Consider the following 26,948-nt stretch of genomic DNA (forward strand, 5'->3'; position numbering starts at 1 on the left):
TATACATTTTGCCAGTTGCAGGGGAAACAGAGCAACACTTCAAAAACAACTGCCGATTCTAGGAAAGTAAGACAATTCATTCATTATAAAAGCCACTTAACCTTGATCAGGGTCATAAACTAATTTAGCAGTATCAGGTATGAAAAAAGAACCAGCCAATCGCACATTCACATAAATGTGCCAAATGTCTTGAGGGAAATGGGTATAAAATCAGATTAACTGAAGAAAAAGACAGGCGACATTGCCTGACCTGAAATCTGAAACCAAGACTAGGGTGCAGTGAGCAGTAATTACTAGAAAGAAAATAATAATAAGAAAAAGAAGCACAATCATTATGTTAGATGTGACATACAAAAAAAGTAAAAACAAACGAGAAACTTAAATCACGAAAAATAATTTACATTTATTTTTTGACCGACACCTTTATCAAGACGACTTACAGCATTTGAAATACAATCTGTTGCAGTTCTTTTGTTTGTTTTTCCGGTTGGAGAACAGACAGGTGAGGTGACTTGTTCATTGTCACAGTGTCAGTTGCGGGATTGGAACCTACAAGCTCAAAGTTAAATCAAACGAATTTTTGAAGTCTTTTTACATTTTTTGCGGCTTAACATTTATTATGTGTCTGATAAGTAAAGAAAGTTATTATTGGCTGTTATATGTCATTTGCCTTATACAGTTACTTAAGAATTCCCTTCATTAACTGTCACCTTTTACGGAATCTAAGGCTAACGATTATTTTTAAAAAATAATATGCAAAACAACTCCACCACGTGTGACAGCAGTATGACAACTAAACGAAGGAAGTTATTCTATTTCCGGCGCCGGAAGGCGCTGCGGGAACGTCACTTCCGTCCATTTACGTGCTTACTGTGTAACCAGAATAGGCAGACTGTGAGGCGCGAGCATGGCTCTAAATGCGGGTAAATATTTTAAAAGGGTAACTTTTTAAATATTATTTGTGATAATGCACACAGGCAGTGCTTTGTGTTTTCATGATTTTCCTGTATTTTTTTCTCCGGAAGCTTTTATTTTTTTAATTTGAATCATTCAAAACCCACTTTTGCCACAAACTTTGTCTTGGGAAGTGGGCAAATACCGCAGCTTTGAAGTGAAGGCTATTTTTATCGGTGTTTTGTATAGTATCGATGCATGTGAGGAGTAATATTTTTTTGGTCCAGCTAGCTAATAAATTACAGTGATTTATTAAATTTTATTTGTGGTGTTGTCTCCACAGGTCTTTAGTTTCATTAGACTATTCATATTTTACTGTGCTCCTTAAACAATGATTGAAAGGCAAATCCGAAGAATTTATTGTGCATATCATGTGTGCTTCCTAAAGTCAAGTCAAAGACTTCTTTGGTGATAAAAGGATGGTGCCCTCGCCCGGGAATGCCTTTTATCGGGATGCCGCTTAGAAATCGTTGCGAATGGGAGAGAGAAGCCGTTAGTTAGAAGGTAAAAATGGAGAGCGGCTTTCCAAGAGAACGTGTATGAAAATGCTGCACATTATATGGTTAAAAGTTAACTTCCCATGTAATTTATTTGTAATAATAATTGTATTATTTATCCAGTATAATGGACGTCAGCGGCGTGATGTACAGTTATTTGTGCCTGGCGAGATTACTGAATTAAAAGATTGGGGTACATCCAAGAGGTTCATTATTTATGTTTAATGGTTTCCACTACGGCGATTTTAGACAGTGATTCTTTGGACTTGTATACTCTACCTGAATTTAAGGTTTTTATTACAATTTTTGTAGCTTTCTACGCTGTTCTAATTGTTAGTTTTTGGCATTCGCATTAATCCTTTGCGATTTAAAAGATGGAATTACCGGGATTGTTCATGTATTTATTATTACTTTTGGGAGACTGCCTCGTTATCAAGTTTAGGGTAGTAATCAAAATAAAATAGTTGAGGCTTTATCCAATTTTAGGCAGCTATTTTTCCAGTAAGACGAGAGTTATAATAATTACTCAAATCTGTAAAAAAAAAAAAAAAGATACTGTTCTCCCTTGCATTTTGTATGTTCAAATTTGTTTTGTTATGTGAAAGTGTAGAATTTTTTGTATGGGGATAAGTTCACAATTTAGTCTTAATAGTAAGTGCTATGTTTTGTAGATTGAACATTCATACTCCCAAAATTGTGAGAATTTTGTGTTGGGCATATTCTTGAAAGTGTTTCATTCCAAAGAAGAATTGCATCCACGATGCAATTTTTAAACAAATGATAAAAGCAAGTAATGGCTTTGTGGTAAAGATATACATACAATTCACTTATTTTAGTGTATAAACTCAGTTACCTAATTTAGCTACATGTCAGCCTTATGTTGTTAAAATATTACTTCACCTAAAAATTATATATGTAATTTTTTTTTTAACATATCCTATGTAGTTTGTAGTGATGGCCGAGAAGATTTTTTTAATCTGATGCTTTAATGCAGAATGAGAGAAAGCCATTTATGATATAATGGAACATAATGGTGACCCATTCTATCCAACACTAAACAATATGAAAAATGTTTGTTGAAAAAAGGGAAAAAAAAATTCTCCTTTAACTTGCGTTGCATAGTCCATATTTCTCTTATCCATTCTTATGTATTTTTGTGGAAAATAGTGCATTTTTTGCTGAAATATTAATACTTATGGATAAGTAATTGTAGAAGATATACAGGAAAAGTGCATTTCCATATTACTATGCATTTGAATGAAGTCAGGACTCTTGACCAGTGAATGTGGATAGAGGCGCATCTTCAATTCAGATACGTGGTATCACGGGAACGCATCTTTTCTTTAAATCTTCTATGCTGTTTTTGTTTTTTTTTTTTTTTTAGACTATAAACAATATTTTAGCAAGAAAATCATTTGTTTTGAGCATAGAAATAGGTAATGGACATCTGTATTATGCAACACGATTTATGTGAGGTTTTTTTTTTCCCTTCATGGATGTTTTTTCACATCATTTGCCGTTGTTTTTCTCTCATTCTATGAGAGAGAATAAAAAGTTTCTCTGCCACCACTACAAATTACGTGGGGTAAGTGATGACAAATGAAAATAACATTTTTGAGTGGGATATTTCTTTAAGTATTCATAAGTTTTCATATCAGAATATTCTGACCTGTTTTCCTTTAAAGAATGATGACACAGTTTTGAAATATTAGTGCTGCTGCTTAACAATTTTCATATCAAAGGTTTAAATCCTAGCTAAGCACATTCAGTGTGGAGTTTGTATATTCTCCCAAATACTGACATACAGATTAGATTGTCTTCTCAAAATTTTCCCTTTATGAGTGATTATGGTTATTTATTGAGTCTGTGTGCTTTGTGATGAATACATTTATACCTCCATCTAAAAAAATGAGTTGACAGTAAGATTTATTTATCTATTGGAACATTTTGTTCTTCAAACAGATCTGAAGCTCTGGCCTATTAAACGTACCATGAGTCAAACAGTTTATAAAAGATTACTGACAAAATGTTTTAATACTTAGAAGTGAAAACTTAAGACTTTCTACAATATTATCTCATGTAAAAATTCATCTTTTCATTTACATGGTCACTTAAAAATTTAAATATTACTGTATTTTATATTTTCATACTTGGCGCCTATTTTATATATTCATAATTGGCGCTAAATTATTACTCAATAAATTATACATCCAGTACTTTTGCGCCATTATTTTAATTAAGAAATCAATCAATCACATCTTTTTGCCATAAAATATATTAATTAGGGACTGAGGCAGTACCTGAATCAAATAAATTCATACTTACTAGAGTTGAAAAATCATGTGTTACATCAGAACTTTTCTGATTTCCGCTTCATGTCATGAGCTTTTATCTCAGTGTAATATTTCAAGATAAAATTGCTACTACTTTACATATTAAATATTACAGTTGCCAAAAAGGTTTGGAACCACTTTCTGTATTTTGGGAATAATAACAAGAATTTTTTGCATCTTATTATGGTTAATTTAAAATGTCTCACTTGCTACTGCAACACCATGGAACAGCATGTGTCCTAGTAGGTGTGCAATTGACCTGTAAAATGGCAGGAAGTGTTAGTAGTGTGGATTTTAATCATAGAAAGCAATCACATTCCTTTGGTGGCCTGTTTACTCCCATTCACCCTACAGCCAAAACCTTGCACCCATTGACTTCCATCTGTTTGGAGCCCTCAAAGATTCCATCCATGGATAAGGTTTTGGAGTGATGACACGGTTATTTCAAAATGGATGCAGGAGTATGATTCAAACTGGTGCAACAAGGGAATATATGTAATTCCTACGAGTGTTTTCAAACAATTCTAAAAGAAGGTACCCGCAAAAAAAAGAGAATTATGTTGCAAACATTTTGAGTAATAATTGCAATTTGTAATTAAAAATTTGTCCACATAATTATCTGAAGTTTTGCTCCTAAATGTGATCCTTCTTTTTATATCAAGATGATGAAGACTATAACTGGGAGCCACCAACAGAGGCAGAGATGAAAGTTATCCAAGCTCGACGGGAGCGTCAAGACAAAATCAGCAAACTGATGGGAGACTATTTGCTTAAAGGCTATAAAATGCTGGGAGAATGCTGTGATGAGTGTGGGGTAAGAATCTTTGAATAAATTATGGTTTTCTGTGCCTAATAATAAATAAATGTATATATGTAAAATTAACATAGACATGATTATTTAATCCTCTTTAGAATAAATTTAATCAATATAATACATGTGAAGTTTCACTGTAACAAAAACAATGGCATGGTTTTTTTAAAGATAAATGAGTTTTCAAATTGAATAGCTAGTTGCACTATTTTTGAGAGAGAGAAAATTTGCTCACTCTTTCTTTAGTGTTGTGGCTCCACTTCTTGTAACATAATGTTAGTGAAGACAGAATCGAACACTTGACTGTGCTCACAATTTCTGTCATTGATTTAAACGTTAAAGAAAGCACAATGTGCCATGGTCTGAATGTGTCTTTGAATAGATTAAAACCATCTCACAAGCATCACATGGATCTGCAGGGGAAGCTTTGTAGTATCAATTTATTTCTCCATATAAGTCTTAATTAATGTATGTGCTAATTGTGTAGGAGACGCATTGACAGTCAGGGAGCAAACACCATCTCTTGACCTACTGTACTGTATGTTCAAAGGGGTGGACATTTAATGGAGAAATAAACTGAGAAAAATGTTGAGAGCTGCAAGGTGAATATTTGTAATATTACCCTTGTTGCAGCAAAGTATAGTGATTATTTCAAAGGCAAAAACCTTGATGAAGGCTCCAAAACTGATAACTATATAAAGTTATGTAATTATAGTATATTAAATTCACTTTTTGGCACCTTCAAGTCCTTGAGGCAGAAATTCATCGCTGACATAAATTCTTACTTGATTCTGTCATGTATTAGGCATTAATCTTTAAACAGTTAACATTTTTTAATGAATTATTCTTTTGTCTTTGGATATCTTAAACAATACTGTGTCATTTTACTGTATTAACTCTTTTAGGGTGGATGTTGACTTTTGTCGAAATTCAGTGGTACAGGGCGGTAATTGGCTGTAAACGGCAACAAAACTTGCATTACATTTTAGTCTGACTCTTTTTGCCAGAAGGAAAGTGAACTTTGTCGATGTGACCTCATTTCCCTGCGCGTGCATGAATAGTAAAGAGCAAGCAGCCTTTAAAGTGGCATTGCTGTCTGGTGAGAGACCAAAGTGATTGCTCAATGTAGAATGCTCAGTCGACGACGTTTTGCTTATTATCGCAGAATTGGACTCTAACTTGTCGGACTCTCAGTTGTGCTGCAAGTGATCTGGAGAACGAGATCGAAAACGAAAGTGAGGTACCAGCATCAGCTGATCGTGGTGCTAAACATGTGTGCGTAGCTGATGTGCCTATGGCAACATTCACTTATAATGTTTTACAATAACAATAGGTACAAACCAGATTGCGACACACTGCACCTGCCACCACTGTCCACCAGCCATGCAAGGTCAGCTAGGCACATTCCTGCTGGCCGTCAAGCTGCCTACGTGCCAAAAAATTTTTTTTTTGGAAAAAATATTCAGCCCTCAGAGAGTTAAGGCACTAATTTTAAGATTTTATAATCAGGTGTTATAATAGTACTAACAGTCTCTATTCAATGTCCTCCCTCTATTTCAAAAAAATAGTTGTTCATGTGCCCCCATTAGTTATTTCTTGGTGTCCATTGAACTAAATATAGCACTTAAATTAAGCGAGCACTTAATCATCACAATCTAACACCAAGTCAGTTAAGCTTCAAGGATATTAATCTGTCCAGTTAGGAAGCATAAGCGATTGTGAATCAACTTCACCTGCTTTGGTGCAAATGAAAGTGAGAACAGGTGCAACAGTAAGACAATCCCAAATAAGGAATGGTTTTGCAGTTGGTGACCACAGATAATTGCGCTCTCCCATCCTTCCTGACTGATTCTTGTCTAGTTTTGCGTTATGCTAGTGTCTTTTTCACTCCTGGTAGCATGAAGCTGTACCTTGCAGCCAATTCAGGTTGCAGAGGTAGTCCAACTCCTTCAGAAGAGCAGGTCCATGCAGGTCATGGTTTGCTGTGTCTTCCAGCAGTCTCAAGAGCACGGAGGAGATACTAGGAGATGGTCCGTTAACACGAAAAGAGCTGGACAAGGCTGTAGAAGGGCATCAACCCTGCAGCAGGACTGGTATCTGCTTCTTTGTGGGAGAAGGAACAGGAGGAACATTGTCCTACAAAATTACTTCTTGTTGGCTGCTACTGTGCATGTTTTTGACCAAACTGGCAGAAACGGTCTTCATGAGGGTAGCATGAGGGCCTGACATCCTCTTGTGGGAACTGTGCTCACAGCTCATCACTGTGCTGCTCGTTTGGAATTCACCAGAGAATATAATACACATCTCCGCCATTGGTACCCCATTCTCTTCACAAATGAGAGCAGGTTAACACTGAGCACATGTGATACATGCGAAAGAGTCTGGAGATGCTGTGGTGAACATTATGTAGTCTGCAACATCATCCAGCATGTTTGGTTTCGTGGTGGGTTAGTAATGGTCTGGGAAGGTATAGCTTGGAGGGTCACACAGACCTCCCTATGCTAGGCTGTGTAACCCTGACTGCTGCTAGGTACCAGGATGAAATCCTCAGAGCCATTGTCAGACCTTACGCTGGTTTAGTGGACCCTGGGTTCCTCCTGGTGTTTATAACAATACCCGGCCTCATGTAGCCAGTGTGTAGGCAGTTCCTGGATGGTAGAAGCATTGTTGCCAATGACTGGGCCTGCACATTCAACAGACTTGAACCCAGTTGAGAACCTCTGGGATTTTATGTATTGGGGCATTCATCTCTGCCACAGACTGTTCAGGAGCTCACTGATGCCCTAATCTATGTCTGGGAGGAGATTCCCCAGGAATCCTGTTCACCATCTCGTTAGGAGTGTGTCCAGACATTGAAGGGAGTTCATACAGGTACGTGGGGGCCATACATACTACTGAGTCACATTAATGAGCTGCTGTGCTAAAATTCATGCAAGTTGGATCAAATGACATTTCAACTTTTAACTTTGATTTTCGGTTGGATATGGAATCCAGCCCTCAGTGGGTTGGTGATCTTGGTTTCCATTGACTGTTACATCATTTTGTTCTCAATGATATCACACAACATTAGTAAAGATTTTCCACTTGAATATTTTGTTTGTGATTTATTTTATTTTTATTTATTTTTTTATTTGCAGTTTGTTTGTGAATCTTTAATAATTTGCTATTTCAACTTAGAAGCCTATTTATTCTTTGTAATTTTGTATATTTTTAAGTTGTCTTCTAATATTACTGTGCCTTTAAGTAGGAAGGGTTTTCAGTATACATGCCATTATCAGAATAACTTGGCTTGCACAACTTTTGAATTACAAACTGTTCAAAAAATTCCCCAGTACATACTGCATTTTGCTGACACCTTCTGGATTTCCTATAACTGAGTGCCATTCTATCACTGTGTTTACATTTGTGTGTGTGTGTGTGTATATTTGGGGTTGGGAATCGATTAAATTAATTGCATCACTGTATTTAATTATGATTAATTGCATCTAACATTAAAACATTTAATTATAAAATTAATACATAAATCATGAAGGAAATACACACTGCATTACAAATTTAATGTAGAATCAACACAAAGGAATTCTAAAAAAATTAATGGCATAGTTTAAACTTGAACAATAACCTTAAACCTGAACTTTTAACTAAATACTACTTGAGCAAGTACAGCCTGAATTTGAATGCCTTCCTAAAAGGCAAGTTGAAAAGAAGGCAATGACAAAACAAGGCTAATATATTAATTATCAAAGTGGCATAGCATATGAGATGCAGACATGTCAAAGTAAAAATGAAACAATCAAAATGACTGCTGTGGTTGGTAGAATTGTGGTGTGCCTTGGGATTGTTTGGGTTACAAAAAAAAGTTAGAAAACACTGTTCTACCTACACCTTTGCTCATGGCATGCTAAAAAAAGATCTTTGTAGGTGCTATCTCGCTTAAAAACTGACATTGTGCATTACTTGGATGGTTATGTTGTGTTCTTTGCATAAATTATCAAAGATACAACAACCTTAAATCATGGGTAGAGATAATCATCGTACTTCTGTTTTGTTGAATTTTGTCATTTATAATTCAAGTGTTCAAACACAGGGCAAAATTCAAGTTGCATATGTTTGTATCACATTTTTTATCTGATTTGAAAACTTCTGACTGCATTTGGATTGTTGTTGGTCACACTTCTCTAAAAAGACTGGACCCATGTTTCATATGAGTGAAACATTTTTTATTTATGCAGATGTTTTTCTGGGACAATACAACATAGTCCTGTCTGAACCAAACTATATAAATAAAATAAAGTAATGATTAGGTGAGTCTAAATGATATGTACATAGCTAGATTTGGCTGGTTAAAAATATAGAATGTGGAAGTGTGATCTGCAGTTAACTTTGCTTTGTATGCCTGTATTTAGCCACTCAATCAGAAGTTGTATTTTAAGGTGCGAGTTCAGATTTCCTTGGGTAAAACAAGGGCAAATATTTGTGAAGATGAAAACCTCTGGACAAGAATAAGCTGCACTTGTTCTTTTGTTTCACTGCAAAGACCTTCATTTGTACCCTGGAGTTTCTCATGTAACTTGTCACCTATAACCAGGCGTTCACTTTAGATAGAATTCCTCCCCCTTTCTCCACTTTAGTATTATGCATATATTTTTTTGTGACCAGGTTTATACTAGTGACATGAAAATCATTAAACACATTAAACAATGATAAAGTACATATAGATCAGCAAAACACATAATCCACTAGACTATCAAATTTTCATGTATTTATTTGGATTTGTTTTTTATTGTTAATTTTTTTTCAAAGAAAGTCTCATGGTAAACAGTTGAATATTATGTGTGTTTCTTGCTAGACTAACATATAGGCAATGGGTTTTAAGTGGCTTTCTGTAAACTTAATACAATAGTTTCCTTGATAACCATACTTATTGAATTGCAATTTGACTTCTAGCTATGCTTCTGTTTTATTGGATTTTTCAGTAGTATTTGATACCCCCCATCATCAGATTCTTTTAATTTAGCTGAAGGAACACACCACAGTAATAAGTAGACAGAGCGAATAGATTCTCCACAACATGCTAAAAAGAATAGCATTACACATTGCCCAGAATCCATTACTTTCAGCTTTATAGTACAAAGAACAGAGACCGCTCATGTCTCTGAGACTGCTCTAAACTGGATTGACTTGCACACTTTTATTTGGGCAAAACTTGTATAAATTTAGGTCTGCTTCTGTTCATATTTTTTTCAGCTGTCTCCAAGGTTCACATTAATATCTACTTTGATTTCTCCCTACTGCAGTTACTTGCCTTGGGAAATTTTACAAAAGAAGCTGTTTCCTTATCTACACAGGTGTTGTGCACCCTAACCATAAATCCTGTTTTGGTAGATTAGTCAAAATTCCTGATGAGGATTGAAGACAAAGTATAGAGCTATTTTGAATATATTCATATTTCTTTTACACATGTGCATTTATATCAATCAAAAGAAGATGAAAATAAAGGCACATTGGCGTTACACAGACTCATTCATTTGGGTTTCTTCTAAGACATTTGTGATTTGCCAAAGACTTTTTTGCAGTTGGTCAATAAATGTTAACAAACCATATTTCTGTTTTTGGTAGATTCCAACTGCACTGCTCTAAATTGAGGTCAGTCTGTTATATAAATTAGATACTGTGTATTTATTAAATACAGCAATTAAATATACTATATTAGTAATATAATGATTAAGTTCATGAGCAAGACCACCGTATTGATAGGAGAGAAGGGTTCAGTTGTCTAATAGCAACAGGACACAAACTATGAACATTTCTTGTGGTGTCTCAATTGTGCCAAATGTGTGGCAGTGACTGTCATAATCGGCTAGAAGAATGCGACTGCGAGTTTTTGCTGAGAAACGGATAGCTTAATACTGTTTGATTGTACCCCTGAGTTAGAGAAGATGTTGACACAGTCCTCGATTGTAAGGACACATACACATACAATATAATAATCATTTTTAAATGAAGGAAGTTCAGCTTTAAGGAATTTAAATTAACCTAATGTTAGAGTTAAGAACGGTTAGAAAAATAGCCCCATTATGGATGCAAAGTAGGGAATTTGAACTTTTAATCTTAAATCAGCCAAACTGACAGCAAATACTTCAAAGTTTAAAAGGAACTGACTCATAAAGGATAAGTTTCACATTTTTCAAGTCAAACGTATTTCTTCACAAACATATGTATTTGCCAAATGAAATTGTGTTCTGATGTTAAGCATATTTTTAAATTGAAAAATATATATATTACCTTCTCTGGAGGGTGTGGGGCTTGGAGGAAAAGTACTAAAACTTTCTTTTTTGTTTTTTTAGACTATTCTTTTACAGGACAAACAGAAGAAGAACTACTGTGTTGCTTGTCAAGAGCTTGATTCTGATATTGATAAAGACAACCCAGGTACTGAGTATTTTGAGCTAAATGACTGCACACTTGTAACTCAGATATATATAGTAATAATTATATTTTCTACCCTTGTATACCCTTACCCTTGTATATAAAAAGTACATTCTAAGAATTCCTTTCAAATTTATGATTGAGATTCTTGACCCAGCAGAAAATATTGGTTATTATCTTCATTTTTACAATATTTTACAATAATACTGTTTTTGTTATTTGTCTTATTGTTGGTTGTTGTGCAAACCAAATGCAACAGACGGACAACTTTTTTGTGTTTACCCCTACAGCTTTAAACCCCCAGGCTGCCCTTTCTCAGGTACGTGAACGTCAGCTAGCCTCAAGCTTGCAAGGTAATCATGCTGAGCCTGGAACGGCACACTCCGATCCATCACCCTCTGCAACTGTCCAGCCCAGACCAGAGCACTGTGAAGGTGCTGCCTCTGGACTGAGAACGGCTCCGTTTGCTATTCCAAACTCAACACTGTCTTCATCTGGCCTTGCTTCAAGCTCACCTCCACTTCCAGCAAATGGTCCAGTTCCTGTTTTTTTAAACTCTTCTCCACCAGGAGCACCCTCCCAGAGTGCGCTGGACTGCGCCGAAGATGTGCTGCTGCAAAAATTGCAGTGGGCAACAAGGGAACTACAGCAATCTAATTCAGTTGAGAGTAGTATTCAGCTCTGTAATCTGCTGCGTAGTTGTGCAGAGTCACTGCGCAGCATCAAAGAACTGCAGCAGCTCTGATTTCAGACACATAATTTATTTTCCAGCTTGCTACTGGGAGTTACAATTTATTTTTTATTTCAAATGCCAAAAGGTGTCACATGTACATGCATAAATATACCACATTGGATAGTTTTATCATGTATAAGAACACTGACATTATATTTTGCTTCAATAAAATATCTGGAAAGTTAGTTATTAGTAGATCAATTCTGGTAAAAGATTTAATATGTTTGCATTATGAATGCATCTGTTTTTGACAGATTTGTCCATGTTGTAGACCTTGTTAGAACAACTTGGCAAGGACTTGACAAAATATTATGAATGTATGTATAGCTATTGTCTTTTGTCATATAAATGTGTAAAGAACATTACTTTACCAAAAAAAGTAAAATTTTGGTTAAAGGAAAGCTTTTTTTTTTTTTTTAATTAAATGAACACATGATTTATCCGATGAGATGTATATAAAATGATCATATAAAACTAAGTACCCCATTCTTATTTTTATGTAAGCTGAGGTTTAGGAAGCATCTTCAACTTGTTTTGTATTCCCTCAGTAATTATGATACAAAACCCATTATATCTTTGTTACAGAAAGAAGTGGTAGATTTGTTATTCTTTATTTGAAATGCTGGGTTTAAAATAATAGTTAAACATTTTTTAATTAACAAACATATTAATCAGGTACCTTCCAAATTGTAGAGGTCTAAAAATTGAGGTGAGGAGTGGTAGTCCACTAGGAAATGTAGAAACCTGTTAATGTTTATTATCCAGAAACCAAATTTCATGCTTTCCTTATGCAGACAAAATATTGTAACTTTTAAATAGAATTGTCTTTTCTTTCCAGTGTGTTCCTTTCCAGTGCCTGTAATCTCTAGTCAGCTATAATGGTATTTTATCCCCATAAAGTTAAATTACCAGTCACAATTGTTTTAGCAAAAGAAACTGATACTCCTATGATTTTACTTAGTTTTGGAATAAATATATCTTGTTCTGTCCATTTAATTTTTGTTTGTTTAATGCCTTGCTACAGAATACTAATTTTGAGCAACTTAATTTTTATAATGATGGGTCTTTAGGAACCTTTCAAAACGGATGGTACTTACAGTTATGTTTTGCCAGCACAATAATTTTGCTCTACCTTCTTTCTGTTGTGCTTTGGTATATCATAGGAATATTTCAGAGAAGGTGAATGTTAAAATTTTTCAAAAGGAGGTAAAGGTGGAAAATAGACTGATAATGGTTTGGTGTCTTTTTTTTTGTTAAAATTGAAGTAACTTTGCTGGCGTTAACAAACATTTATGTAGATTATACTGATTAAACAAGTGATACAAGCCTGAGTCTACCAATAAAATCTCCATTAAATAGATCATATTTATGTGTTGTAACACAAAAATGTGACAAAGATCAAGGTGGGGATAATGCTTTCATAGCCATTGTACTGTAGGATTTATCTGCTTTTTTGCATTTTGATCGCATATGTGCAGATGGTATTTAATGCCGGATGGTACAATAAAGAGCATTTTGCTTATATAATTATCAAGACAAAAAGCCTTCTGTATCAGATATAAGTTTTGATAATACAAGTGGGCCCTGCACATCTTATTTATATCACCTGCATTTGGGTATTCCTGTGCTTTAAAAATAGAGTACAATTTTCAAGCAGTCTTTTCAGAGCATTCAGGAAAGCACTGAACCATTTGGTTAATATTTCAAAAGTAGCACAAGTTTCTCAAGGAAAATTATTCAAATAAGTTTTAGGTTTAGTAGTTGTATTTACAAGGAAAATATTACTGAACTTGTCCCCCACACCCCCTATTGCACTCAGTCTTTGTCTCTTTGAGCTGGGCAGTATGAAATACAGTTTGAAAATGTTGTGCAGGGTTATTGATGCTTTGTTTAGTGTATAATCATTTCATTTTTATTTTCTTTAATGTGTCGTTTTAATTTGACGTTTGTTATGAGGGCATGTAACAATTTATAAGGCAGTACTGTAAAGTTACAGCTTTCAGAGCAAAAGCAAACAGTGCCAATTATTATGACATGTACATAGGGAGAAAACCAAGAGCAAAGATGGTTTTGTAAACTAATTACAATGAACAAAACGGGCAATGATATACGTAAAGGATTTGAATCATCATCTAGAATTATAGACATCCACAAATGCAGAAAAAATCGCAGGGCAAACAACAAATCTAAACTTTTTTCCCCCGAAACAAAGATGGTCCATAATATCCTTGTTTCATCCCACGTTGCCCATACCGACTTCGCGACCACCCCTAAGGTGGGGCCTTAAGCTCACCCTCCTCTTTCTTTTCCACTTGGTCTTCTCGTTGAAGGGCGAAAGAGGGAGGGTGGCAAGAATAGAAGGACGAGAGGAGAAGAGAAAGGAGGGCGTTTACTAAACCGTAGAAGCACTAAAGAAAGAGAAGGCGAGAAAAAAAGTGTGCAGAGGATAAACGGGCCTCAGATGGGCGAACGGTCCGCTAGACATCACGAAGGCCACCGGCACGCAAAGAGGCGCGAGGTAACGCCTGACAAAAAAAAAAAAATGATACGTCTGTACAAGCGGGACCTATAGAAAACAACGAACAATGGACTGATGTAGAATAACTTCTTGATATAAAGCATTAGGAGAAATCGAGCGGTAGTCTATGCATTTGGGTGGTCCCGTATATTCTAATTGACTTAGTCACCGTGCCTTTTGTCGCGTACACTCCGGCTGGATGCTCCGTGTCGATGTTGCAGTCCCAAGACTCGTGGCCGTTTGGGCGCGCGCTTGCTTCTTTTTGTGTTATCGGCGTGTGGCTGTTCGTGCCCCCGCGCGCGCTCTCGCGGCTTGTTTTCGCTCCGTTGTCTTTGTCCTTCTGAAGTAATCCGTAATGAAGAGTTACACAAAAATGAAGACACTCATTTAATTAGACAAAGTAATTAACGTTAAGTAAAAAAAAAAAGATTAAGGGATTTGTCTGCTTTGTGGTCTACTTATTTGTTTTTCTATAGTCTGCCTCCGACACGAAGAAACAGGTAATGACGTGCATGTTTTTAATGTTTGGTTTATGTAATTTTGAGAATATTGTATATATACCTTAAAAAATAGGAATTTATTCTAAGAATTATGACAAAAATAATGTAAATGTATCAGCCAGCTGCCTTGTATCCACATGGAGTTTGGTGTTCAATAACTGCCAGTTATACCAATAAAAAGAAGTAAGAAAGTTTTTGATAAGCCTTAAAACTCTGAAGCATGTGTCCGTAATCTGAAGTTTACAGAGGTTTCCAGTATACCCTGCTTGAGCTGTACAACTAACAAGAAATATTTAAAAAGCCAGTCTTTAATAGCGGCTTTCCTTATCCACGTACACATAATTTTGCACACCGAGTCGTATTTTAATGCATTAATCAAGTTAATCGATAAAAGAAATCTCGTGAAAATAAATAAACAATTTAAAAGATGCGTTACATTAGGTAAAAAAAAATAGAGATACATCCTGTCAGTTTTTACATACACTTCTGTGGTTTCAGTGATAATACTTCACATTTTTTGATTGATAATAACGAACAAATGTACGTTTGTAGGCGTTTTTAATTTATAATGCATTTTATAATACATTGAGGGACTTTTTCCACCTTATATTGATAAATTAATTGGTATTCCAAAATTCATAAAAAGAAAATCACACACCATGTCAACATTTCTAATAAACATGGCATTGCCACTTTTAGATTTCTAAATTGTTTTCTTTTTCTAGCATTACAGTGTTATGGATTCAGCACCCTAGGCTCAAATCCCACATTGGATTACAGTTTGTGTGGAGTTTGCATGTTCTCTCTGTGTCTCTGTGCTCAGTTTTCCTCACACATCACCACAGTTAATTTGTGTGGGTGAGTGCATTATTTCAAACATATGCATTCCTTTTTTTACAATATGGCATCATGTCCAAGCCAAGTTTCTGTAACATTACTTTAAGTTTTCTGTGCAATTAGAATGTTTTTGTGTCCAACATCTGCATGTTATTAATGTATAGAAACTTATGTTTGCAATAGCTTTTCAGAAATAATTGCTTTTCAGTGTGTACCGGTTTAGCATGATGAAACAGTTGTGATTGTTGGCCACACTCATTGTAGTTTGGCACAAATATTGAGCAATGCAGGTCTGCACTAAATCTTCCAGTTATTTACATAGCAATTTTCTTTCAAGTCTGTAGCTGTTAACAGAAGAAAGAAGACCATTTTTCTTTCCTTCCTGTCCTGTACACATCCAGCTCCACACAACTGACAATTTCTTGGATCCAGGATGAATGGGCTGCAGAGCAGCCCACAGGATGAGGCTGTCGGAAGTACTTGCACAATTGAGGGCCTGCCCCCTCTGCCCAAAGGACTGAGTGGCATCCTGAACTCCAGTGGAGGCTCTTGGCGTGACATTGAGAAACTGTACAGCAAAAAAACGCGGATCCAAGATGATCTGAGCAAATCGCGGGTCAACACAGAGAAGCTAATTCAGAATAAGCCTGCCAACCTAGATGCAGCTTTAGCTGTTCTGCGGAAAGAGATGGTAAGAAACAACTTTTTCTTTTTTTTTTTTTTTTTTATAAGTATGTGGCCTCGATTACATTTTTGCAAGAACATGATTAAAGTAAACCAGAGCTTCCCAGCCTCAGCCTTGGGACATCCTTTTGGCTATTGGTTTATGTACATTACTGTGGATTTTTTAATCACAGGCCTGTTCATGACTTTATTTGAAGATTTTGTTTAATTAAGCAGAATTGACATGATTCATTATTGTAAGATGTGTTTTGTTACCATGGATTTAAACTTTCTTAATTCATATTTATTTAAAACATGTTTTGTGGAAGAGGTTAAGATGCTGAAATACTTTAGTTTTATTGTGAAAGAATTGACAGCTTCTTGTGCATGCAAGGCGTAAGGAGTTATCAACGCTGCCATTTGCGTCTGTGTCAGCTACTTATCAAGCAGCTGCCTTAAAATATCTCTATGTTGAGAATAAAATAAAAAAATATAACCAGGAGCTGAACACAATTCACTAATTGCTCTATATACAGTTGTTTTTTCATATTCTGTTGAAACAGTGTAAAACAACACATATTTTGTATTTCTGAATTAAGTCAGAAAATGTAAAAAGTAAAGTGGAAATCAAAAGCTTATTAGGAGAATTGATTGTGTTGAAAGATACTCAAGGTCACAGGATAAAGAGAATTATGATATGATTAAACAATATAGAGTAAAAATGGCTTATTTCTAGGGTTGTTAAGGTCAGGTTTTTAAGGCCAATTTCCAATCACTGATTTCATTTTACTTGATTTTCCGATTCCAATACCAATTTCATTTTTTCTCTTTATCCCTTTAAAAGCTTTTACACTGATCTCCTGTATAACCAGACAAACACATGTTTTATGTCATATATTATTGTGCATTTTTATAAATAAACTATAGACCACAGGTGTTAAACTGTTCATTTTTTATAAAAAAAATAAAATTCTGTGGGCTTACTGTTCAGTGACCATAAAATACTACAATAAATAAAATTTCCTTAAAATACATACTTTAAATAATAAATAAAATGTGTACAAAAATATTTATCCATCATACTTGCGGCATAAAAGAAAATAAAATGCTTCTTATAATTACAAAGCCATAATATTTTTTTTCCTGTAATGTACCAATCTGAAACAAGGATTACTGTATACACTCACGTTTAAGTTCTCCCACGGATAAGTTGGGGCTTGATTTTACTGTATAATTTCCGGTATTTTATAATGTTGGATAAGTCGAAAGAGGAAAACTCACGTTATTGGTCCAAGAGATTATGATATGCTAATGCCCACCCGAGAGAGTAACCACAAAGCACACGGCCTTTTATTTCTATGTGGGTGCAGCAATGCTCTGTATCAGGGCATACTCCTAACCTCTCTCTCTGTCTATTGTGCCTACGTGACCATACGGTAATACCCAAACTATTCCGAAGCAACGTTTGCACTGATTTGTGTTTTTTGTATCTCACACCCTCATACACCTTTATCGTAAGAGCATCCCTTATCTATGACGGAGTGTTCAATCAGAAGAAAATATGAAGCTGGTTTTAAATTAAAGTTGTTGAAGTGGCGAAAAATTGGTAACTGTGCTGCTGCAACAAAATTCAATGTGTCTGATAAACTGGTGCAAGATTGGAGGAAGCAAGAAGATGTAAAAAAAAAAAATTAAGTGTTGTATTTTTGAATGGGCATATAAGTCGGGGTCTGATTTTATGATCGATTTTTTGGGTTCCAAGACCTGACTTATACACAAGTATATACGGTATTTATAAACAGTAGTTTTCCCCATTTCTCTAATAAAAAAATATATATATATCCTCACATAATCAGTTAATTAATATTGACAATTAAACGCTGCTTAAATGTAAATATACATGCACTTATACATTTTAATCATTTAAAATTATTAATTGCACTACAGCTTTTTACAGTTAAAATATACATTTACTATATTTTCACAGGTGTATTTTTTAATTCAGTGTATCAACTAGACATTTGTAATTCTTGAGGTGTAAGTAAAATATGGATTACCATTTTAATTATGTAGTACTTGTTTCTTACCAAAACTTATGCTGTATAACACACAGCAACAACTAATCAAAAAGCCTCTTGTTTACTAAGCAGAAATTTGAAAATTGTCTTTATCTTTTCTTTTTCCAATTAAAAGTGTAAGCTTCTGAATTAAACAAGCATGCTGTCCAAACTCAAGCATTGTCCATTTCAATGTAAAGGACAAAATTAAAAGGGTCTAAATTCCTTAAAGTAGCTTTTTTTTGACATTTGTCTAGTTGAACTGAATGAATTCTCAGATTACTTTTTTTTTTTCAGTTTATTATTTCACTTTCTTTAACATGGTAAAGTAATATACCAACCACCTTTTGTTCACTCATAAAACAAACCTCCACTCTGCTATTTGTTTACACTGTAGGAAGTTTGCAGCATTAGAAAAAAAAAAGTTGGTGCTAGCTCAACTACCGTAATACCTCACGTAAAGGAGTGCTGCAGCTGAATTACCATAAAGCTTATAAAAGCAGGAGCTGAAAATATCAATTTTTGTGAATTGCTTTTTTACCAATCATTGATCAAGTCTTTTTTTAGTTAAAATCTGTCAATTTCGATCAGTGGCCGATCGATCGGAGAATCCCTACTACAGTTTTTGGATGAATTCTGATTAATTTTTACATGCTAACAGTACCATTTTTTTCATAATGTCAACAAGTAAGGTCCAGCTATGTTCAGTAAATTAGCTCATTGTCCCATAGTGATCTAGTATTGGAGACCAAGCCAACAGTCTTTTAGTTTCTAGTCCAGTGTCTTCTAATCTATTGTTCATTGTAAGCTGATTTGTGAATGTAGGAATTATGGATATTTGTAACTTACTCCAGTTTAATTATCAAATGATATTTAGAATGATACATTCACATGCATATATATTCATAATGGCAAACTTCTAAAATATTCTTGTACAGTTTTTATTGCACTGTAGGTCAAAGTTTATATGGTTAATATAGAAAAGTGTTTTTGATTTTTAAAAGTTTAACGATGGTAATAATGTTTGACACTACATTGGAATGAGAGTGCAGTCTCATTGCTGCTTTACATTTCGTTTACATTGTCATAAAGATAAAAGTATAGTAGCAAGACTGAGGTTATGTAAATGTGTACAATCAGACCTTGGCTTATCCTCAATGTTTATGGATAAGGCTTTTGATGTTGTGTTAAGAACAGAGACACCCAGGCTCTATCACTACATACAGTATGTATCAGTATTTAATCATTTACATTGCTTTCCTAAATTGTTTGCTGTAGTGTTTTACGTTAGTTGGTGATGGGGTGCAGTTAAGACAAGACAACAATCATAAAATATAGTGAACTTGCTTTTACTTTTCAGTAAGATTTAGTAAGCCGTCAACAGCCGTCATAGTTTTGATGTGTTTAATTAGAACACAAGCATTTGTGTTATTTGTGGTCTGAATGTAAACCTTCAATATTATGTGAAACGTTCAGTAAATAATTTGTATGTGTGAGGAAAATTGGTTACATGCTAATTTCAAAGAAATTATTACTAATTCTTGTCCTCATCTAATTCTAATGTTATGTTTTGCACCCACTGGGCAAATGCTAAAGATGAACTGTAAACTTAAAGTCTACAATTCCAAGATTGCAATAAAAACTAATTTGTAACATAATTATTATTAAAATATTCTCATTGTTAAAATCTTGTGCATATTTGTAAACAGTTAACACTTTAGGTACTGCTACTGTATTCTTATGTAACAAGACCTTAACAAAAGCTTCTTTTGGTCTTCATGACACTTATAGAACATTAGTAGATGTGTTATTCATCTCTGTGCAGTGTGGCATATTGACATAATGGTAAAAATACTTGTAAATAGGAAGAATTCACAGGTCTTATATTAAGTATGCAATATTAAGATGACTGTGCTTCAGTTAAGCCAATTCAGACCACTTCATAGTGATGTTTTGTTAATAGGTCACATTGCAGAGAAGAATAAACACTTTACTGATGCTTTGTAAGTGTTATGAAGACACAAGGAAGTGCTTGTTAAGGTTTTGTTATAGGTCAGTTTCACGTCAGGTTGGGGAGCTTGCACTGGTACAGTGCCTTGCTGCACCCATCACACAACAAACAAACTCAGGATCTGGGTTTGCAACCCCCCAGGCAGACACGTGGTCCAGTTACTCCCCTCCATCTATCTGCTGCAGCCATGTGTTATGTGGGTGTCCCCTTGGCCTGATCCACCCACTCGTGTCCTCAAAAAAGTGGATCCTGTGAGCCAGATCACCCTCTGGGAATTATGTCACATGGCCTTAGTGCTGTAACTGACACTCCATCACAATGCAGGTGATGTGCCACAATTATATTGTTATATAATAGTAAATAAGTAATAGATTAATTTTTTCAGTTCCTAAACTAAAATGTTACCCAGTTAACTCATAATTAATTTCTTTATAAGGTTTTGCTAAAGAAAATGCAAGTTGATATAAAATAGAGATTATATATAATTATAATGGAGAGAAACAGTTATTGGTTATGTAGTTATTAAAAAAAGGTGGTTGAAGATTCAACTGCATTGGTCATGATCCTGGTTCAGAAACCAACTACTGTATGTGCACCTCAACATTACTTCATATTTAGTCATACCAGTGTTATTTTTAGTAATAAGAAAGAGCTCTTGTAATAGCTCTCCACACCTGGTGTAATGGGAAGGGAGCCAAACATATCAAAATGTTACATTCATTTGAAACCTTTAAACACTTGAGGGTGAAATCAATAGTAACAAAGCAAATAGCAAAAGAAATAAAAAACAAACAAAGAAACAACCCTGCTGTTTGTCAGAGTCTTCCTCCGCAAAAAGAGCCAGGGTCACCTCCCAGCTACCCATCTCCCAAATACCATACCAAAGCAATCTTTCTACATATATGTGGTATTTGGCTGTCAGGAAATGCATGTTTCTCAATGGGGAATCTCACATAAATGGCTTAAAAGTGGTAGCTCCTAGTGGGACAATTCAAAGAAAATAGTGCTATCTAAATTAGCTGAATTACCCTCTAACATTGACCTCTAATCTCATCCTGTAATATGAGATAAAAATAATTTAATTATCTAGAAATGGCATTTTTGTGGCTAACTTATATTTGAGGTGATGCAATGTATGTAAAACGTTTTTAGCTTGATTTTTATATTCAGTCAAAAAATGTAAATAATCCTTAGTTGCTTTTTGTGTAGACCAAATATCAAATCATCGGTGTCCTCATCTTTCACCAACACCACCAATCAGAGATTCACGTGAAAGTAACAATTTAGCTTTTGATTTTAATACACTTGCAAACTTTTCTGAACAAGTTTTCACTTTGTCATTATTGGTTATTGAGTGTAGATTGCTTAAAAATAGCAAATGTATCCATTCTGAATTAAATCTACAACACAGCAAAGTGCTCAGAACATGAAGGAATCTGAATACTTTCTGAATTTACTGTATATATCAATTTTATAATTTATAAATCTTCATTGTGAGTTTGAAAGATAGATTGAGGAGGTGGCATTGCTTCATAAGCCAGACATTATTTTGAGAAATGCTCTTTATGTTCATCAGAGTTAGATAACTGAAGATAGAGAGATGGTACTGGTCGGCCCTTGCGATTCACAGTTTAAATGATTCTCTGATCCATGTACTCGTGGGTTTGCCATCATTAATTACATAGAAATTATTTTGTGAGTTTTGAGACCTATTGTGGAAAACCACAGACAATGCTGTAGCCCCGCTACTTAAATGGACTGCAAATCCCAACAATCCGGGAGTACTGCATCATTGGGAAGCTTTGGTGGTTGTTTCAGGGACTGCTGGGTGAAAGATGAGGGCACTGATTTTAAAAGTGAGCCGTAACAAGTTGGCAGGATAGCAGCTGTCAGTGTCTTTTTGTTTCAGTGCTTTACTGCACAGTCAGATTACAATTACACCTATGGGATTATAGTTTTCTCTTGATTTATGTTCTTGCTCTGTGCCCTCTTGTTTGTTATTTCATGTGGTTTGGAAAGCGTCTTTGACTAGGAGCATTTCCACCTTCTACAAATCTTCACATACAGTACATGCGCTTCTCAGTAGGGCAAAACTTTACATAGCTTTCAGGAGGCTGTCCACTGGGGATCTAATTTCATAACTGCACTACCATCATCTGCATCTGAGAAACTGGATGGTGTCGTGTTTGTTTTGTGCTTTGCATTTTGTTGGACTTCTTTTGTATGTTTAATATTAATTATAATAAGTTACATTTTGTAAAAAGTTACCGTTTACTAAAGAACTGCTAAACTATACACTCATCATTGTCTCAACGGCCAGTCCTCACACACATGATTTGCTTGCGCAGTGGTTATTCTGTCTTGTGTTTGTTGCAACCTTTTGCGTCATATTTAGTGCAATAAACTTACAATATACAGTAATCATGGGTGCAAAACGTATCCATGGATTTTCAAGTTCGCAATGGTCTTGTGACTCTAACCCTTGGGAATCGCAAAGAATTTCTGTATTTTTCTCAAAGGTTTAGTTAAGTAGAGTTACGGAACATAGAGGAAAACAGTTGCAGTTTTCTACTAAAGGCTTCAAGAACACTATTTTTAAAATGTATGTTTTCAGTTAATAATCACACATTTTTTTAAGTTTGTGATGAGTAAACAGCACTGTTTATTCTTTGCATGATAGGTTTCATAGAGTTTTCTTTATTTCCCATGTAGTCATAGCCTGTGCGTGCATTTCTACTTCATTCAAAGGACATGCCAGGACTATTCTGTCTTACACCCAAAGCTTCTTCTCAATGTAAACTTGTGCTGGACAAAGTGGGTTCAATAGGAGGATGGGTGGAAATTTTGCATTTTCTTTTCTCTCACCCAGACTAGAACTAATATGGATATTGATACAAATGATCTTCAGCAGGACTTTCCAGGAAAATGTATTTTCTGTCATATTTTTAGCCATGATGAATAGTTGAGCAGATGAAGTAATAAGGGTAGTGCCATTGTGTTAAACTGGAAACCACCTTGCAGTTTCTTTGTTATTTTAACACATTGCTCTCCTTCATTTTTAAGGTGGGTCTTAGACAATTGGACATGTCTCTGCTGTGTCAGCTGTGGTCACTTTATGAGTCAATTCAGGAATACAAGGGAGCATTCCAAGACATGTCTTCATCTCTGATGTCCGAGGGTTCCTTTACAACAGAGAATGGCTTCTCAGAGGAGGAAGAGGATGATGAAGATTTTGAACCTCCATCAGGAGCCTCCCTGAGCCTACCTAAGCCCACCCACAATTCTCGAGACCAGTGGATCCAGGACTCTTTTCATATTCCACTTTAAGCCTCGGTATATTCATGCTAACTGTACGAGGCCAGAAGGACTACAGATATTTAAATAGGTGCTTTGCCATCCATATCAAAAGAATGTAAAATTCAGGGTCTGTCATTCTGAAATGTTTGTTTTTATTATACACGGAAAAACTACTTTTTGAAGTACCTTCCTTGACTGCCACATTAAGGCTGTACAGCAGAATTAAGACCTAATGCCTTATCGTGTTTTCTTAGACTTGGCAGGAGAACTTGACATGCAGTTTAGACTGACCGCTGCTTAAAGTATACTTAGGATTTTAAGTGCTGATTTTCAATCTTAAATGTTAAGAAATAATTAGAAGTACTGTATTTGCACAACTACATTTTCTCACCAGTGTAGTATTATACAGACTTAAGAATGTCACTGTGTTTCCTGTAGTAGCCTTGCTTTATTGGATAGTACTAGAGAGTCAACAACAGAAATCAACAGTTGTGGAATATCCATTTCCTAAGTGATTGCTAGAATGCTGCGTATGACACGGTGCTGAGTTTATCATGCTTCCTTGCTCACATATGAACGAAAGTCCTTGGCAAAGACAGCTCAGGGGCAAACCTAACAGTATGTAAACCAGCAGATGCATGACCACATTATTGGTAAATCCTTGATGTTATTCATTTGCACTTGCTTTATTTCTGTAATATTTTATTAAACTTGCATTGTATTATTTATAAGCAAGCCAAATAGCACTTTTTACATTTGACAGTTTTTCAGGGGGACAAGAGAACATGTCAATATACAGTTATATGTTTGTCTTTGAAGAGATTAAGTTTTCTCCAAAGAGTGAATTCTCTTATGAAAATTCAGGATTTCATCTAAGTGTAATTTTTTGCTACCTATTTAGAAAATGAGATTAAGAGTCTAGTTGTCATACAGACATTGCAATTAGACTAAAGTGGATCAAGAATGCAGTCACAATATTTGTTGACTTAGTACAACTTTGCTGAAGTGTTTTTTTATATCTTCAATTAGCATTCATGATTTGTATTTGTTACCAGCTTAATTAGAGGTGCTAAAGAGGTAATGCTTACAACCAAATAGCCTGATTATTATCAGTCATATACAAAAGTTAATTTAGCTAGCACTTAAAATGGTGTTTGGAATAAGTATTTTATTTTAAGTGCCTTTTGTAATTCTAAAAATTTAGCTTTTTCACCTATGAAGTCCTTGTTGTTGTAAGTTATGAAGACCACATTTTCTTCAAGGTCTTCTGCAGTATTTTTGTTAGGTATACCTCTTTTCAAACTTCAAACTTGATAACCCCAGTAATGTTTATTCTGAACAAATTATTTCCATGTGGGTTGGTGGAGAAGCATACATAACACTGCTGCTTAGCTAGCACTTTGTTTTTGAGCTGACATGCCTACTGTGTGAGTTTGCATATTTCATCTAGTTTGCATGAGAGCTTCTGTTTCTCCCACAGCTAATAACATGTGTCGTGTCGTGTCATTTGGAGAGTTTCAGTTTCGCCGCTGTGACTGTGGCTGTGTCACTTTCTGTGTGTGTGTTTGTGTTTCCCATCTAAATTTGGTTGCTGCTTTGAGAACAGTTTTACTCTGCATGTCCTGAAAAGTTCTAGATATGTGTTCCAAAATATATGTGTGTTTCTTTGTACATTTTCAGGTAATTCCATCATCTTTGATTAATATGCATGTGCACAATTTGAAAATAAAAGTTACAAGTATACCAATCTGTCGTTTGGCCTGTGAATTTTCATGGTATAATGATTTTTGTCAGTAATTCTACAAATGTGGGATTTCTCCAAAGGGTTTATAATTTCATGGAAAAAGAAATTCACATATTTGCTTTTATTTCACACATCTTTGAACTCAAATTCTAATATTATTATTTTTTTTAAATATCCCTTCTATCAAATGAAATTCAAGGTCTTTTGTGACACTGTATTCATTCACTATGAAATGGATTGTAAATCAAACCAAACACAATGTTAGTTATTCTGTTGCATTAGCACTTTTCTTGTGCATATGTTTCAAGACATTGAAAATTATATAAGTAAGGACATATTGGAACTTTATTTTTTCCCAGAGGGAAGTTTGGCCTGACTAGTCAGTACAGCAAATTAATACCTTAAAGCAGCAGAAATTTAGTAAGGATCTGAATAGTTATATATCAACTCTATCTCTATAAGTATAGTTAGTTATCTCAAGATCTTGTGTACCTGTATTGGTCCAGATGTAATAGATCACAGTTCTTTAAGGCCAGAAAAAAAGTGCAACTTGCTTGTCTATGTTTGCAGGCTGGTTATTCAGAAAAGAAGCAAGTAAATAGCCAGTGTAATGCAGAATATTGGAACTGAAAGGAGGAGCTGTGTAGAGAAAAGATTGGAGAAATACAGTCCAGACAACGATCACAACAACAATATTTATTCATATAACACATCCATCCAATCATTTTCTAACCCACTGAATCTGAACACAGGGTCACAGGGGTCTGCTGGAGCCAATCCCAGCCAACACAGGGCACACACAAACACACCAAGCACACACTAGGGCCAATTTAGAATCGCCAATCCACCTAACCTGCATGTCTTTGGATTGTGGGAGGAAACCGGAGCGCCCACGCGGGGAGAACATGCAAACTCCACGCGGGGAGGACTCGAGAAGCGAATATATAACACATTTTCATGCAAATGATGTAGCTCAAAGTGCTTTACATGATGAAGAAAGAGAAAAAAGACAAAATATAAAAAATAAAACTAGGCAATACTAATTAACATAGAATAAAAGTAAAGTCCGATGGCCATGGAGGAAAGAAAAAACAAGAACAGTGCTGCTGTCATTTCTGTTCAATACTTCCAAAAAAAGGTGATCATCTTGTTTTATAAAAAATATTATCATACTAATATATGCCTGTCTTGATGACATTCTGTCACAAACATTAGTTGACATTTCAGCCTCGCAGAGCTTGGGCCTGTTTTCATAACTGGAATGAAGTGTCTTCAGGGTATATTTAGTGTGCCATCTCCTTTTGTATGATTTTCTTCAAAGAATACCACAGTCTTCTGTCATCCAAAGAGCTTACGTAGAGATTCAGGTGTGGCTCTGAGCACAAGTGATACCACAACAAAAGAGGATCTTGGCTTCCTGCCACCTAGATAATATAAAAATAAAGAAAGGAATAAGAAAGGTGTGGTATATTTTTCCCTTTTTGTACAATGCGACAAGCACCCGGCAAATTACATCAGGCTCAATGACTATCTATACTAATAAAAGGCAAAGCCCTCGCTGACT

The 26,948-nt window shown here is 35.2% G+C and overlaps 2 protein-coding genes across 3 annotated transcripts; both read left to right on the plus strand.

Annotated features, from left to right (window-relative positions):
• The first annotated feature begins 263 nt into the window (after window positions 1-263).
• On the plus strand, window positions 264-13,117 carry znrd2 (zinc ribbon domain containing 2). Of its 2 annotated transcripts, none has more exons than XM_039769018.1 (4): window positions 264-502; window positions 4,447-4,598; window positions 10,943-11,027; window positions 11,315-13,117. In XM_039769018.1, the coding sequence occupies exons 2-4, from the start codon at window positions 4,488-4,490 to the stop codon at window positions 11,767-11,769; spliced, it is 651 nt and encodes a 216-aa protein (XP_039624952.1). In that variant the 5' UTR covers window positions 264-502; window positions 4,447-4,487; the 3' UTR covers window positions 11,770-13,117. The 2 variants fall into 2 exon arrangements, with proteins under 2 accessions (XP_039624952.1, XP_039624951.1); XM_039769017.1 differs by lacking the exon at window positions 264-502 and adding an exon at window positions 832-923.
• A 1,485-nt stretch (window positions 13,118-14,602) lies between these two features.
• Window positions 14,603-25,387, plus strand: fam89b (family with sequence similarity 89 member B). Its single transcript, XM_039769020.1, has 3 exons — window positions 14,603-14,775; window positions 15,950-16,303; window positions 23,407-25,387. The coding sequence occupies exons 2-3, from the start codon at window positions 16,046-16,048 to the stop codon at window positions 23,668-23,670; spliced, it is 522 nt and encodes a 173-aa protein (XP_039624954.1). The 5' UTR covers window positions 14,603-14,775; window positions 15,950-16,045; the 3' UTR covers window positions 23,671-25,387.
• Window positions 25,388-26,948: the final 1,561 nt, after the last annotated feature.

This window comes from Polypterus senegalus, chromosome 11, assembly GCF_016835505.1.
Source record: "Polypterus senegalus isolate Bchr_013 chromosome 11, ASM1683550v1, whole genome shotgun sequence".
Classification (NCBI taxonomy): Eukaryota; Metazoa; Chordata; class Cladistia; order Polypteriformes; family Polypteridae; genus Polypterus; species Polypterus senegalus.